The 15,807-nt window shown below is 42.3% G+C and overlaps 1 protein-coding gene across 1 annotated transcript; it reads left to right on the top strand.

Moving 5' to 3' along the window:
* The first annotated feature begins 6,734 nt into the window (after positions 1-6,734).
* Positions 6,735-15,497, top strand: TTC14 (tetratricopeptide repeat domain 14). Its single transcript, XM_072933270.1, has 12 exons — positions 6,735-6,943; positions 7,021-7,142; positions 7,351-7,550; positions 7,908-7,992; positions 8,082-8,211; positions 8,812-8,964; positions 9,622-9,693; positions 10,729-10,848; positions 10,929-11,051; positions 11,761-11,878; positions 13,802-13,911; positions 14,362-15,497. The coding sequence occupies exons 1-12, from the start codon at positions 6,786-6,788 to the stop codon at positions 15,317-15,319; spliced, it is 2,349 nt and encodes a 782-aa protein (XP_072789371.1). The 5' UTR covers positions 6,735-6,785; the 3' UTR covers positions 15,320-15,497.
* Positions 15,498-15,807: the final 310 nt, after the last annotated feature.

Here is a 15,807-nt window from a genome sequence, read left to right as displayed (position 1 = left end):
TTCAGATTGTCTGCATTTGATTTGGGACAAGTATTGGAGGTTGGGTTTTTTGGTTTGGTTTGGGGTTTTTTGGAAGAGAGCAGTTCTGACCTTTGATGTACTTTTGGCAGAGGTCCCCTTCTTCTGCTCTAAGTCCTGGCCATTGCCTCCACACATACACATCTTTATTTCACAGTAGTATTTATTTTTATCACATTCCAAGTTACCTCCTCCTGTTTCTGCTTTAGATTTTCATTTGTTTCAGAGCTTCTATTCCCTGTGATTATGTATTTTGTTTGACTGCCTTAATAAGACAAGAATCAAGAGGAAATCAACAGCTGTATATTTCTTATATTCCAGAAGCTCCAGTCAAACCATGTCTGGACTTTGACACTTGATTGCTCTGATTAAATCATAATTATAGACAGCAGGGAAAGCAAAGAAGGTTTAGGTACCAATTTCTATCTTTCATGCTTTACCTGAAACCTTCTGAAATCAGTGGGAGTCCACAAAGTCTCCTTCCAAAATCCCTCAGAGGCACAAAACTGCCCATTAAACCAGTGGCAGTTGTTTTTGTCTCAGCCTTTGTAATTTCTTTCCTGAGCCAAAAAGCAGACTGGAACACCAGGCAACAGGTTTTACTTACAGTTCTAAAAGTTTTATGATAGAAATAGGAAATTTCTAATAATAAATTTCAAACCTGAAGATAACTATTAAATTCAGAGCAGATATATACTTTTCCATGGCTTGTTAATTTACTGGCAAATCATTCCAGCTTTCTGGATTTAACACAGTGAAGAATTCACCCAATATTTAAACAAACAAATATCATACCCATACATCAGTTTGGCATTCCACTGTTCCATCTGGCCTCTGCTTCTCGTTAATAGGAAAAACAAACCTGATCTGTTAAGAGACTAATGAATATCTACTTATGGCTGTTACTTACTGGAATTATATCGAACAGATAATTCTGTAATTAACTTCTCTTTGTTTCTAAAAGTATTCCTTAATCACTGTATTTCCAAAAAATTCTTATTGAGATAAAAATTAATTGGAAATCATATCACACCAATTCAGCTTATCATTTTTAATGAGAGATACACCTGCTAAAGACAAAAATAATTTTGGTACATTTTATTTGTTTTCAAGGTATGCTCATGCATTAAATTGGAGCAAACACAAAGATAATTAATCTGTATTGTGTATTTGTATTGCCAACTGTTTAGCTCTTCGTAAGTTAATTAAAGGAGTTTCAACTTTCTAGTTTTAGTGTTGTTTAAATAGTGACAAATTTAAAAGAAATTAGGAGGCTGCTAATTAGTTTGTGACGATGGTTACATGCCTGGTTCATTGCAAGCCTTTGAGAAAACAACTTCTGGTTTTTGTACATTGCTATTTAGGCAGTATTTATTGCACATGTTGTACGAATAGAATGTTAAAGCAACTGACCATGAGATACATAAATAAGTAGGTTGTTTTACCAGAAATAGAAGAACTCCAACTGGTTTAGATCTTCAAAATATTTTTAGAGATTTCTTGGAACAACTTTTGGAAGTTCATACATACTCTATGATAGTTATAAAGATGCAAATTTCTGGAAAAAGAATTTTATAATGAAATGTGATTATTGCTCTACTACAAATGAGAGACTCAATAAGCAAGAGAAGTTGCATGCTTAAAGATCTTCTTGTAGTGGCTGCAGCCTTGAGGTCAAACGTTCACACTGAATTTTGCTACACCCTGGAAATGTAATTTTGAGCTGTAAGTAGTGATCTACTCTCCTGACAGGAAAGTTTTGATGCTGCTTTAAGGTGCAATCACTCAAAAACTGGAAAACCAGGATGATTCTCCCTTGCTATAAAGCAGGAGATACAGCCAGTCCGTGGAGTGTTAGAAGCTGGAAAATCCATGAAAACCTCACAAAAACCTGTCTGCTCAGCATACCTGCTGCTGAGCCCCCATGTATCACAGGAATTTGCTCTGCAGGCAGGATTTCTAGATGTATTGCAAGCTGTACAGGTGGGTGTGTACATATTGTCTGTGTCATGATTACTGCTAAGTTTCCTGACTGGGGTTCCTGCCAAATAAACAAACTGTCATTCAACATAGTCTGGCTTTCATATGTAGGGTAAAAAAATGTCAAGGGCAATGTTTCCTCCAGTAACCTTTTCAGTTTCACCTGAAACCTTTAAGCACTTGTTGCTACTCTGCAGGCACAGAAAGCAGCACTGGGTGCACAGGCTGAACTCCCAGTGTACAAAGGCTCAGCAGTGCCACTGCCTGCAGCCAGACAGAAACCCACAGCACTCCGAGGGGGGTCTCTGTGGCAAACACATTTCTCTCCTTCTCAGGATTTTTCATAGAGGTGCACAGAGAGAGATAAAAGAGAAAACTATTTCTATTTCTGCTCCTTGTTTTTCCCATGTGGAATGTGTTTGGAGAATTATTTACCTGGAGTGAGTGCTTGGTTGGATTCTGGTGAGGATTTTCTGAGCCTGATGGCCAATCCAATACACCTGTAGCTGGACTCAAGAGCTGTGTTAGAGTTAGAGAAAGTAGCATGTAGTTTTAGTATCCTCCTTTTATATAGTATATTAATGTATTTTAGCATAGTTATAATAAAGAAATAATTCAGCCTTCTGAATTGAGTCAGACATCGTCATTTCTTCCCAATGGGTTCTCCTGCATTTACAATAGGTCTCCACTGACATTTCTGAGCCATTACTCCAGCAGGCTCTAACTGTGGATTCAGACCCTGGGCAGCTTCCACAGTCTGTCTTTGCATATTTATAACATGCAACTAACTATCCTTTGTCTATATCTGTCTAGAAATTTGAGAAGTGCAAAGGTCCTTGACACCAAAAACAGGTGTTGATCACCCTCCAGGTAAGTCTACATCAGTGAAACTGTACTCTCTTACAGATCATGCCAAAGCTGGATTGAACAATGAACTCATTACAAAGGGAAATGCTTGAATGGCCATGGCTTGGGTTGCTCCATCACTCAGAGTTTGGAGTTCTCGTCACATTTCCTCCAACCTGCAGATAGCTTTTCTTCTTCACAGTAGTGCTATTAACTGGCTAGCAGTTACTTTGTGCTGAAGGTCCCTTCATCAGTCTTGAGCTAAAATAATATCTTCAATATGGGACAGTCTCCTTGCTGCTTCACTAATTAGCAAGTCTAGGCAGCAGGACTGCTTTTGGGCAGAATTTTCCCTAAGTATTACACAGCTGGAAGTACAACTCTTCATGTTCCTTCTCATTACTACTATTAGCTTCCTTTTTCTTAGCCCAAAGGACATATTTAGTTGCATATTTCACTCCCATTTGCAACAGGCTGACATTTATCTTCAAATGCGCCCAAAATTTACAGAGAATAATAATTCGACATGTATGATCTTGGAGAATCTAATCTTTTTGTCAGTGATAAAATGTGGCTCTGGGCACAAAATCCTTTTCTGCAATGAGATTTTCTTGTAAGCTTCACCAGTGATATTGGATGCTTGGAAACTTTTGAGAAGCAGCTTGACCTTGTTGCATTCAAGCTGTGCTCACTGGATTTGGATGAAAATCTGCTTAGTATTTCACATACCCTCTTTGAAGTTCTATCATGCCTACCACTGTTTGGGTTGTTCAGGGGCAATATCACTGTGAGTTTGACCCTGGGTCCAAAACTGGCATGGCGTAAATTTGTCATCTTTTTACTGTGGGAGTTAAAGGCTGCAGGATGGATTTTGTGAGCTGCCTTTTAGCATGCACTGACCTCAGCTGTCAGAAGATCTACACCGAATGTGCTCAGACACGACTGGTTTCGAAGTATCTGGAGTGTTCCTCTTCCAGCAGGGCGAGATGTTGACTTGTATCTCTTTCTCCTGCAGAATCAGGACATTCCTGCCCACAATGCATTTACTCAGCAGATGGGATCGGCACTACTCATCCAGGCAGTTCCTAAATCAATGGAACACAGGATTAACAGCATGTGGAGCATTCCCCATCCTCAGGCCTGGCATCTCCTGAGCAGTGTGTATAGCACTGGCTTTTTTCCAAACTCCTCCATTTATCATTACTCCTGACTGAACTGTTGTGGCTGCTATTCTCTTTTATCAAAAGAATTTTCTATTGGGCAACGGAAGTAAAGCAAGCAAAGAATGAAAAGAAAAGCAGAAAACTTCCACCACTGAAAAGATGGAGAAATGGTTTTAAAATCACAGTGAATATCCAGGAAGCGTCCTGAGAGAGAAAAGGATTCAAAAGGTTGTGTGTGCCCTGGATGAGGTGGAACAACATACAATATATCCGTCTTATATTACTTCTCAGCTCATTACTATAACCTGAAAAATAGGAATAAAAATTAGAAGTTCAAGCACATACTCTGCTATAGAAAAGCTGTTTCTGAAGCTGGAATTATTTGGGGTAATTTAGTTTGCTTGATTATGATAATTTCGGGTTGTGTTTGACCCAGATAAAGAATGGATCACTTTAAATATGAGGTTAGCCCTCATGTTCAGGGGCAACTAATCCTTCTGTAGAGGTAGATTAGTGTGTATAAATTATGTGTTCAAATTACTGAATTTCCTGAAATGCCATTGATTTTATACAAAGCAGAAAATGTCTGTAAGAAGAATCTGCTGTTGTAGGTGGTCGTGCTTTCACAGAGATTTTTTGTTTTAAGTCCAGAAGTTGTAATACACTGGAAGTCTACTCATAATGTCTAATTTCTTGTACACTGTGTGTGTATCTGCATATGAGACTGAGGAAATGCTTACACAAGCAGAGTTCATGCTTCAATATTTTTTTTAGCTCTTGTATTTGCGAAGCAACACCAATTAACTCTTACTCAAAATACCATTCCCTCAAATAAAACTGCCGCTATCTGCAGTTGTGCCACATGGATCAGGACACTGCTCTTGCTACAAAACTCACCCAGGAAAGGCTCCTGTTTGCACTGGACCCATGCAGGTGCCTTAACCTTACCATGTCAACCTGTGTCTAACCAGTCTTAATGTCTAGAAATTTCCATCTAGTGTTAATGCTGTTTCTCCACCATGGTAACAAGCAATCTAAGAGCACACCTGGTCTCATACAGATCAGGAAGATTTTAAATCAAAATCTTGTCAGCTGTTTGGTACATAGTAAGTGTTGTGCCTCCTTTATCTTCTTTTATATTAAAACAGGGGGATAGGAAATGAAACTAAAGTATAAATTCGCCCTTCCAGTGTCTTCCCCAAGTCTGCTACACCAGTGATATCCCTGCTGGCTTTGAACTGAGCTTCTGAGACCAGAGTCTTTGATATGATCCTTGCCCTCTCAGTCATGCTGCTTCCTAGAGGAGCCCGTGTCCCTGATCTGCTGACAGCCAGATTGCTATTTTTTCTTCAGCATTGCACTGAGGGGAGAAGTGACATTATGCTGTTTGCAGTGGGTTTTCTCCCACACCCACCTCCCCTTTTAAAATTAATTATTAAATGCGATGCCAGGGACAAATTATTCTTGGAAGCCGAAAAACTGTGATCCCTCTAATAGGCTTGGATTATTTCCAGCTGGTTTTAAGCACCTTTCTCCATTAGCTGGAGAGGTGATTAGCATGAAGAGCCTCCTGACTGAAGTGTCTTTTCAGCATCTAAAGTCAGCTCTGGGGAGCAGGGCGGCCGAGCTGAGGGCTGTGCCCAAAGCCGAGGGACCCGCCCGTGTTCCCTTTCCCTAAAGCCGGGACGTGTCACCTGTGGGCTGTGCCAGGGGACCCCGGCCAGGGACAGCGCAAGGAACCGGGTTAGGAGCTCTGCGGAGCTGAGCCCCAGCCCTGTGCTGGCTCACGCTCTCTCTTTAGCCACAGAATCACGGAACAACTGGGTTGGAAAAGATTTCTGAGATTATCGAGTCCAACCTGCGGCCGGCCCATCACCATCTTGTCAATTAGACCGTGGAACGAAGTGCCACGTCCAATCTTTCTGTAAACACTTCCAGGAACGGCGACTCCCTGGACAGCCCCTTCGAATGTCTAATCACCCTTTCTATGGAGAAATTCTTCCAAATGTCCAAGCTAAGCCTCCCCTGGAGCAGCCTGAGGCCGTTCCCCCCGGTCCTGCGGCTGGTTCCCGGGGAGCGGATCCTGGCCGCGCCCTCCTGTCAGGGAGTTGCCGAGTGCCAATGTGGCCCTGAGCCTCCTTTGCTCCAGCTGAGCTCTCCCGGCTCCCTCAGCAGCTCCTCAGTGCGCTGTGCTCCAGCCCCTTCCCCAGCTCCGCTCGCTTTCTCCGCGCTCGACTGCCGGAACTCGGCAGCGCTGCCCGAACCCCGACCGGGAGCGGCCCGCGCTGCTCCAGGGCCGCTCCCTCGGGAGCGAAAACGCGGCGGTGCCGCGGCTGCGCCTCCTCGAGCGGCCCCGCTACACCCCCGGTTCGGGCCCGTATCACCCCCAGTTCGGCCCCGCGACACCCCCGGTTCGGGCCCGTATCACCCCCGGTTCGGACCCGTGACACCGCCGGTGTCACCCGCACTGGGCACTCCGGGACGAGGCCAGCGGGTGCGCAGCGCCCCCTCCCGGCAGCGCCGCCGCGGGCACTGCCTGCACGGGCCACCACTGCGGAGCAGGGCAGGATTCCCGTGGGGGAAATCCGCGTTTTAATTGTTCTCTCTTTAATTACCGACTGTTCATAAACTAGAGACGGGCCCGCTAATAGGGCGGGCAGCGCCGCCGCCGCTCGGCGCGGTCCTCCCGCCCGCCGGGGGCGCTGCGGCCGCCCGGTCCCGCCCTGTTGCCCGAGCGGTGGTTCCCGTTCCGGGCGAGGCGGCGGCGTTGGCGCCGGGATGGATCGGGAGCTGCTGCGGCAGGCGCTGAACCACCACGGCCCCGCGCTGCTGTCGCTGCTCCGCGCCGAGCAGCACGACAACCCCGACTTCCGCGGGCTGCTGCCGCCGCCCGGGGCCGCCCCGGAGCCGCCCCGCGGGGCCCCGCCGGCCGCCTGGTGAGGGGCGCCGGGGCAGCGGCCGGGCGGGCCGGGAGGGGCCGCGGGGCGCGACTCACCGCGTTCTCCTTCCCCAGGAAAGAGAGGGCGAGCATCGACACCGAGATAAAGCGCTTCATCGCCAAGAAGGCGGATCTGCTGTTCGCGCACTCGTGGAAACCGAATGGGCCGATCGAGGACAGCATCGAGGAGAATGAGGGTGTGTGAGGTGTTGGGAGGGATCACTCTATAAGGACTTGAATTTGCAGTGTCTTTAAAAAGAGGCTTAAAATTTTTCCTGTTGATTTTTATAGGCCATGCGTAAGATTCCTGTTAGCACAGAAAATCGTATTTTCACGTGTTTTGCTGTTGTGAAATGTTTTGTGATCTCGGGGTGCAGCTTGTAACTGGCTGTGCCCTTGTTGCAGAGTGTTACGCTGTCATGCCGCCCCTGGAGAGGTTCTTGGAGGTGCCCAGGGAGGAGAGGAGAGAGCTGTTCTTCCGCGACATCGAGCGGGGCGATATCGTGATTGGGAGGATTACATCTATCCGTGAATTTGGCTTTTTCATGGTGTTGATTTGTCTGGGAAGTGGTGTCATACGGGAAATTGCAGATTTGGAAATCACTGTAAGACACAGCTTTGGTCAATAGTTCATTTTTGACATTTGTTGCTTCTTGTGTTTCTTAATGGAGTGGACTGTGTAAAGGTGAAACAGCTTTGGGATGACGGGTAGTGTCTGACTTTGTGGGCAGCTTGTGATACTTGCTCAGCCACTGAACACATCTTGCGGTGACCCGCATTATTGAGTTGAAAAGTTCATCATTTGTGGATGAGTGAATTTTCACTTGAACCAAGCCGTATTTTAAGAATTGCCGTTCTGATGTGCATTAAGCTTAAAGCAGTATTTTGGCTTGCTCTTGGGGAGGAAAAGAACCCCAGCCCTGTGACTTCATTTATGACATTCCTGCTCTGTTCTGTTGCAGGCCCTGTGTCCTGTGAGGGATGTGCCTCCTCAAAGCAACCATGGAGATCCTCTGTCTTACTATCAAACTGGAGACCTTATCCGAGGTGAGTAGCTGCAGAAGTTGTCAGGAATGGGTTTGCCTCAGGTTTGAGCCATTTCTGTAATTTTATCCCTCCCTGTATTATTTCTCCAGCTGCGCTCAAGGACGTTGACCGTTACCATGAGAAGCTGGCGGTGTCCCTTTACAGCACAGCTCTTCCACCCAAGCTTTCCAGTACAAAGCTGGGTGTGATCACCTCTGATGACTTCCCACTGCATTATAAGTAAGGATATGCTGTTTGCCTACACTTGCTGGCTGCAGTCAGGTTTTCTGAAGAGCATCTCTGACAGGCTGCCTGTCCCTTAAACTCCTCAGAGGGCTTTCTCATTTAATTGACTGATCACATCCTCCTTGTTGTTCCTCCTTTTAGCATCCTTGTGTCTGGATATGTAGACATGGTTGACTTTTTAGCTTCTTTCCAAAAATATAAGGAAAGCAAAAGGCAGGGTGAGATATCTGTTGCTTTTGGACTGTGTTAACAAACAAATTTAAAAAAAAAACCAAAATCTTGGGACACTGAAATATTAATTGTTAGCAATTTAAAATTCCCCTTAGAAGATGGGGACACAGCTGTCTGTAATATTTGTTGTGTTTTTGTATGTCCTGGCGATAGGGGGTGGGTGCCCAAATAGATTTCAGAAGCTCATTTGGGGTAAAGGGCGTAAGGGTTGGTAAATAGCAGGAAAATACATTCCTACAGAAGAGAGCAGTTTGTGAGCAATAGTGCAGATACCATATGGGCATTTTTATTCTAAACATAAGCGTGATGAAGTAGGGTGCAGGGCCTGAGGTCTCATTTGTGTGCATCGGTGCTGTTTTGAAGGCGAAGCCTGGAAGTTGCCAACACAGGAGAGACATTTGAAGAGGTTTTGCATCGTTCCCCAGGATTTGCTAATCCATCGTTAGTTGAATATTTAGCAGAAAAACTGGGACTAAGTGAGTCAAATCCACCGTCTTTGCTGAGAAGTCTTCAAATGTAAGTGATTTTTACATTGTTCCTCTCCTGTAGCTCTGTGGAGATTATTCTAATCCATTGAAATAGACTTGTGAGTGGGACTCCTAGACCACTTATACTTAAACCCTTTACATTTTGACTTGCATGACTGCCGTATACACGTCCTTAAATATTTAAAAGCAAACTCCTCTAGAGTAAGAAATTTGCATTTGAAATCCTATTGCTCTGAATAAGCAAGACACCTTACCACACACAATGTTTGATATCAGATACTTATGGAATTTATTGTGTAGCTGCTGTCAGCATCTGTGGATTGAAATGCAGGATGCTTAGGTTTTAATGTCTTCTGATATATGTTTATTCACAATGTTTATTTTACTAATAGGTTTGACCCCTTTTGTAAAATAAGAGTCAAATATATGCAATGCTTGATGTTGTGACCCCTGTGTATATTAGGCTCAAAGCAGGTGTGGACTTTGTACATTTTTGCTAGATGTACCGTACTTCTAGAATGGTTTGGGAAAAACTGGTTTCAGAAATATGAAAGAACAGGGAGGGAGAGCAGTAAGGCATGGACAAATAATATGTCAGCTTATTTCAACTGCACTGCATACTGTAAGCTTAACTTTGTAGACTCAGACAGCCAACTTGATGCTTTAATTTTTTTGTTCCCTACAGTAAAAATTTCAGTGAAGAAGATTTTGCCCCTGCATTGAGGAAACAGCAGTCTGCATCATGGGCCTTGAAATGGTATGTGATACTACTTCTTGTCAAAGCTTGTTGTTGGACTGGGTTGCAGATTATATTTCTGCAAAGAAAACACACATTGAAACAGTTTTTCTACTGCACATGTAGCAATGTAACCAGGATCTTATTGAAAATAAACCTCTCTGTCAGGTGGGAATGTAACAGATGAAATCCTGAGATTCAGTTCCAAAATGTGTGTCAGGTTTAAGGGAGTTGTTAGAATACTTTTAATATCCTGACCCATTCTTGAGTAGAGAGCAAAATTTATAATAACACCAAGCACACAACCTTCTGTTTTATAATTGAATGTTGAGTGACCTCATATTTATCAAGTCATTTAAGCCTCACACTGGAGATGTAACAAGTGCACTTGCTGTCTTTGGAAAGTTAAATGGAGCAGTAGCCCTGGGTATTTACTTTTGCTTTTACACTACGCAGTGTATTTGCAATGTTAATTGCAGAAAAGTTTGCATATAATGTTACATTAAATTTTAATTTTTAAGAAAAGTCTGTAAATTAATTGATTTGAAAATCAACTTATATCAATTCTCTTCTAATAAGTTAATCTCTTGGAAAATGTGCAAGAAATGTTCAGGAAATATGAAATGTAAAATCTCAGGATATTTGTGTGAGTTGAGCTGGTTTGAGTGTGCACCATCTGCCCATATAGCCTTGTGCCATCTCTCTAATGGGGATTTTTAGCTTTGAATATAATTAAGCCTGTTCAAGGTTAATGATGGTAGGTCACACATAGTTTTGTGCAGAAAATTGCTTAAACAATAATTCCATAAATGAAAAATAATGTAATACAGTGGCACTGTCAGCAGAATTACTCTTGAGTGCCTTAAGATATTGGATTAAAGACAATAAATTTTTGTGGAATTAGGTCAGTATCACCTAACTGAAATGCCAGTGTAAAGTACACAGTAATAAGGTCAGGTCTTAACCTGTTCTTTGTTTGCAATCATAATTTGCAAGTAACAGAACAATCTGCATAGACTAATTGTACATACTATTTTCTAAATATTTTTTCTCCAGTGTAAAGGCTGGGGTGGATTATTTTAAGGTTGGGCGCCATGTGGAAGCCATGAATGAGTACAACAAGGCTTTGGAAATCGATCCACAAAATGTTGAAGCTTTGGTAGCACGTGGAGCTCTGTAAGTCTCCTTGTTTCACTTTTTCCCCTTTTGTGAAAGAGAAGCATCACTGTTTCATATACAACTTTTTGTTGTTCTAGGTATGCAACCAAAGGAAGTCTGAACAAAGCCATAGGGGATTTTGAAGTTGCTTTAGAAAACTGTCCTACCCATAGAAATGCGAGGAAATACCTGTGTCAGACCCTTGTGGAAAGAGGCGGGCAGTAAGTGTTGTGGTTATGAGTTTGGTTGGTTGTTAACAAGTTTTCTCATAATATTTTTTTCATGCCATTCTAGTGAGGACACAAAATGGAGTCTTTCCTTCATGGCTATGTGTTTAAGGAAAAAAAGTCCTTGGGAACATCCATCCTTGTGTAATTGGTTTACACTTTGTCCTCTGTCCCAGCTAAAATTCTGGCAAAATATTTGAGGTTTAATCCTCTATATCCTTTTAAATCCTTGATACCCTTTCACTGGTAGGATACCAGGCTTGCATAAAGTCCTGTGAATTGTTTGAATATATTCCAAAAGTTGAGGATTGGGGTTTTTTTTAAAGTTTTGTAACAAAATTACATTCTGTTACTCTGCTGAAATATTGGTGACCCGCTCTAATGCAAAATTTTAGTTTTGAATATATAGGGATAGGTTTCTTTTAAGCCCTGTTTTAAGAAGAGGGAGACACAGTATTTTGAGACTGGAATTTATACTTCAAAGAATAATGTTACAGATCTGAATTAGGAGATGGTAAGGTTAGAAATACTGATTTGTGTTGTTAATGAGGTGAGCTGAGATTGATAGAGAGGGTCTCAGAGGGATGCAGTGGTAGTGTCATAGTGGTAATAAGAAATCCTTGAAAATAAGAAAGTTCGAAAAGAAGAGATAGCTGTCAAAATCTGTGTCCTAACTGTATATGAATTATCACTTGAATTTTAGGTTGGAAGAGGAAGAGAAACTGCTAAATGCTGAAAGTTATTATAAAAAAGCCTTGAGCTTGGATGAGACTTTTCAGGAAGCAGAAGAGGCCTTAACAAAACTCCGTAAGCACATGCAGGTGATTCTTTACTTTCTTTTCATAAGGTGCTCTCGATGACAATAAATGAACGTCAAAAATCATATTAAATCCTTTGAACTGGGAGGGGTTAAATTGATAGTTTGTCTTATTCTCTGCTTCCCTACTCCACAGTAAATGTTTTCTAGTGAGCATTATGGCTGTACCTACCAGAAGAAAGGTTCCTCTTGGTGACCCCGCTGTTTTGGGATAGTAAAGAAATGCCAGACAGTGGAGACAGGGAAAGAGCAAAGCAGGGATAAGAATATCCCATCACACAGCATGATTGATTCGGTTAATTTAAAACATTCTCTGAATACAAATGTTCAAAGTGTAAAACACTTCCACAAGCCAAATAAACATTGTTACCATAGTCTGGCCAGACCATTGGTCCATGGGGTAATTAGAGAGAGTAACAACAGGCAAAGCTAAAGCACAGGGAGCTCACATGAGAGGAAATTAAAAGGTAATTTAAAGGAAAACAGCAGGAGGTGGAGGGTGGGCGGGCAGACAGTTTGAATATCTCAGCTTTCTCCTGTGTTGTCTGGTGGGTTTTTTCTCTCTTCCCTTGCACGCAGCATGTTTCCCAGGTGAGCCTGCTGGGTCTCTGCTAATCTGAGTTGTCATCTTTTCCCTTTTATTTACTTCCTTTGCATGTGTTGTCTTCCAGAGTGGGTCAAAGAATAAAATAGAGCACTGAGGAACAGGCTTGTGTTCTGTGCTGCTGCATGTGGGGATGTACAAAGGCTGGGGTAGATGGCCTTAGTCAGCAGTTCTTCAGTTGGTGGAGCCATAATGCTGACAGGATGTGGAAACAAGGGGGAAGAGGAGATGGGACAATCTGATAAAACTGAGCTGCAGCACACATAAAGAGGTGTAATTTGAGCAGTACCTACATTTGGCTGCTTTAGAAAGAGGTGTCAGTTGAAATGATGAAGAATATTCACAGAAAGTAGGAGATAAATGTCATTCCTTAGACATTCTGCTGCAGTCATTGATGCAGCAGATAAAGAATATGACAGCTGTTAATTGTTGCTGTGCATGGCCTTGGCTGCAGTGAAGGGTTTCCTTTATTACAGATGTTAAGACAGTTGCTGAGCTTTGAAAACTATAAATCGGACTTCCTGCTCAGTCTGAACAGAGCGACTCTGTAGGGCTGTAAGTGGTAGAAGGATGATCTCTTAGGACTTAAATAGTTTATTTATCTACTTAGATGCCCTCCTGCATTTACCTGTAACTTAGTACATAATCTGATACTGTCCCTGCTGTGTAGAATGGCTGAAACAACTGCAGTGTTTTTTCCTGTAATACTGATTATGTGTTTTTCTCCAATGCATTTCCCTCTGAACGGAACTGTTGTTGCTGTGCCTGCGTCTGGTGCTGCTCATCACCACCAAACCACTGGAACTTGATTTCTTACGTAAACTATGCATCAAACTGCTCTGTGAAATTGTTACCAAACGGTTTGTATTCAAACATGGCCAATTTGAATTCGTCTTCAACTGGGCTCTGCCGTGTTTCTCTTGTAAACTACAACAATGATGACACTTTCCCTCAAACTCTTCTGTCTTTCTGTTGTTTGGGGGGGTTTTGTCCTTATTTTTCTACACGTTGGTAATATTGGGGATTTTTTGCATATTCTATCTATAACTTTTGGGCTCTATGCTTCTTGGTGTGCTGGATCATGGGTACCATTGCAATGACTGGGCAAATATATTTTTTAATGGAATAAAAACTGCAATATGGTCCTTAAATATAAACCTGTCACAATGGCCAATACCAAATTCCTGAATAATATTCATTTTTGGTCTGGGAATCCTGGTAAAACATTCCTGGTGTATACATTTGGATGGGGTTGAATGGGGGTTAATACCCATGTTAACACTACTAATGTAATCTTTTTTATGATGCTTGGGTTCAAAAAAGAAATCTTTGGAAATGAGGGAGAAACAAGCTGCCAAAGAAGAGAGAGAGAAAGCAAAGAAAATAGAAACAAGTGCAGAAAAATTGCGTAAGCTCTTAAAAGAAGAAAAGAGGTAACTGTTACATTCAGTGTACTGGTTGTGTGGCATTAGGTGCAGATGAGACTGTGTGCAATCCATCTCAACAAACAGCAAGCTGGGGAGAACTTCTCCCTGGGTAAGCTGCTTTTCCCTCAGAATGTTTCTGTGGATAGTGTCCTATAGTGCCTAGAGCCTTTAATTGAGATGTGTGTGGAAGGGAAGTTGTTTAAGGAATACTTTGCAATGTGACATATTTGCAAAATGTAATGCCACGCAAAATTGGGAAAGAGGTCTTTTACAACAAAATGTTCAGTGGATTTAATCTTAATTAGTTGATGAAGAATTGACATTTGAAATTGTCATGTCAGTCAGGCTCAGTTTCTGTTCCCACCTTACAGTCAAGCTGGGGTATGCAGATTTGCTTTCTATCTGTAATTTTTGCCTGACACTAAAGGTTATCTCACAGGTTAATTATTCTTTTAGGTTGAAGAAGAAAAGGAAAGTATCGACTTCCTCCTCCTCTTCTTCTTCTTCATCCTCCTCCTCATCATCATCATCAAGCGATTCATCATCAGATGTATCAGCTTCTTCTTCCTCCTCTTCCTCTGATCACAAGAAACGTAGGAAAAAGCGTCGGCATAGATCTGAGTCTGCTCACAGCTCCAAAAAAAGCTCATCTAGAGCTTCTTCCCATTATAAAGATCAGAATAGGAAAGAGGAGTGGTATTCCCCTCCAGCTGATACCTCTGCTTCCTTTCTTAACCAAAGTTTTGAAGTGGAAAAGCTGCTGGAAAGGCAGGACAGCGTAGCGTGCCCAAAAATGGAGGTAAAAGAGAAAGACAGACACTGTTCTTTTTCGAGGACTTCAGGTGATGATGAAGACACTTTTGGAGGTAGGTCTGAAGATTCAAGAGATTCTTACAGTAGCTCCAGAAGTCAGCCAAGTCATAGCAAAACTGAAAAATACAGTAAACCAGAGAGATACTTCTCCAGTTGGAGGGGTCCTTCAGGTTCGTATCATAAATCAGATTACAAACCCAGGATGCATTATTACAGGAGATTTGAAAGGGATGGGGAGTGGAGAAGGGAGCAGTTCAAGAGACATGGCTCAGGTCAAGACAGGTATTACATGTCCCCAGGGTCTGACTATTCTGGCAGGTCATGGGGGAAGTACAGGTCATATTCTAGCAGCTGCTCACATGAAGGTGACAAAGATTATGATAGTGACAGGCAGCATAAAAATGAAAGTGAGTCTAAGAATAGAAAAATAAGTTATGAAGACACTGATAAAACAAAGGAAGCAGATGAAGAAGTGTCATTAAATGGTACAGAACAAGCAGAAAGTGGTGTTAAAAGAAACCTGCCTCAGAACTTGGTTAACATATTCAATCAGATAGCTGAGTTTGAGAGGGAAAAAGGAAGTAAGCAGAAGAAACAGTGAAGTATCTGAGAATACACTACTTGGATGAGTGTAGTTATGTGAATTTTAACTTAGTATCTTGAGGAAACACAGTGAGAGGCAGAATTTTTTCTGCATTTCAGATGTCAAAGAATTCTAAAAGATCATATGGTGGAAAGAGATGGAAGAATATCATACATAAAATATCAGTTAAAGACAAGTTTCCTGTGGTCTTAATTTGAGGTGTTCCTGTACAATATTCTGTCTGATGGGCTGAAATCCCTTGATACCCCTGTGTGTAGTTAGCTGTGCTCACATCAAATATGCACTTTAACAACAGCTGGGCTTGGTTTTCCTTGTCCCTGGGGTACTATTGACTGTTGATATTCTTCTATCAAACTTAACTTCCAGCTATAGAAAAGGGATAACAGAATGAAGTCATGTGCCATCAATGTATATAGCCCATTTGATCATTAAATTTTCTTAATTTTTAATTTTTTTGTGTCTGTGTTTTTGTGAATGTTGCTGGG

Source organism: Taeniopygia guttata, chromosome 9 (assembly GCF_048771995.1).
Source record: "Taeniopygia guttata chromosome 9, bTaeGut7.mat, whole genome shotgun sequence".
NCBI lineage: Eukaryota > Metazoa > Chordata > Aves > Passeriformes > Estrildidae > Taeniopygia > Taeniopygia guttata.
The sequence above is the reverse complement of the archived record's forward strand: the minus strand, read 5'-3'. Positions and strand labels throughout refer to the sequence as shown.

Excerpts from the sequence above, each read along its gene's own strand:
- TTC14 (XM_072933270.1), top strand. The coding sequence starts at position 6,786 with ATGGATCGGGAGCTGCTGCGGCAGGCGCTGAACCACCACGGCCCCGCG. Across the intron at positions 8,965-9,621 it reads TTGCTGAGAAGTCTTCAAAT|TAAAAATTTCAGTGAAGAAG; the intron begins GTAAGTGATTTT and ends TGTTCCCTACAG. Across the intron at positions 9,694-10,728 it reads GCATCATGGGCCTTGAAATG|TGTAAAGGCTGGGGTGGATT; the intron begins GTATGTGATACT and ends TTTTTTCTCCAG.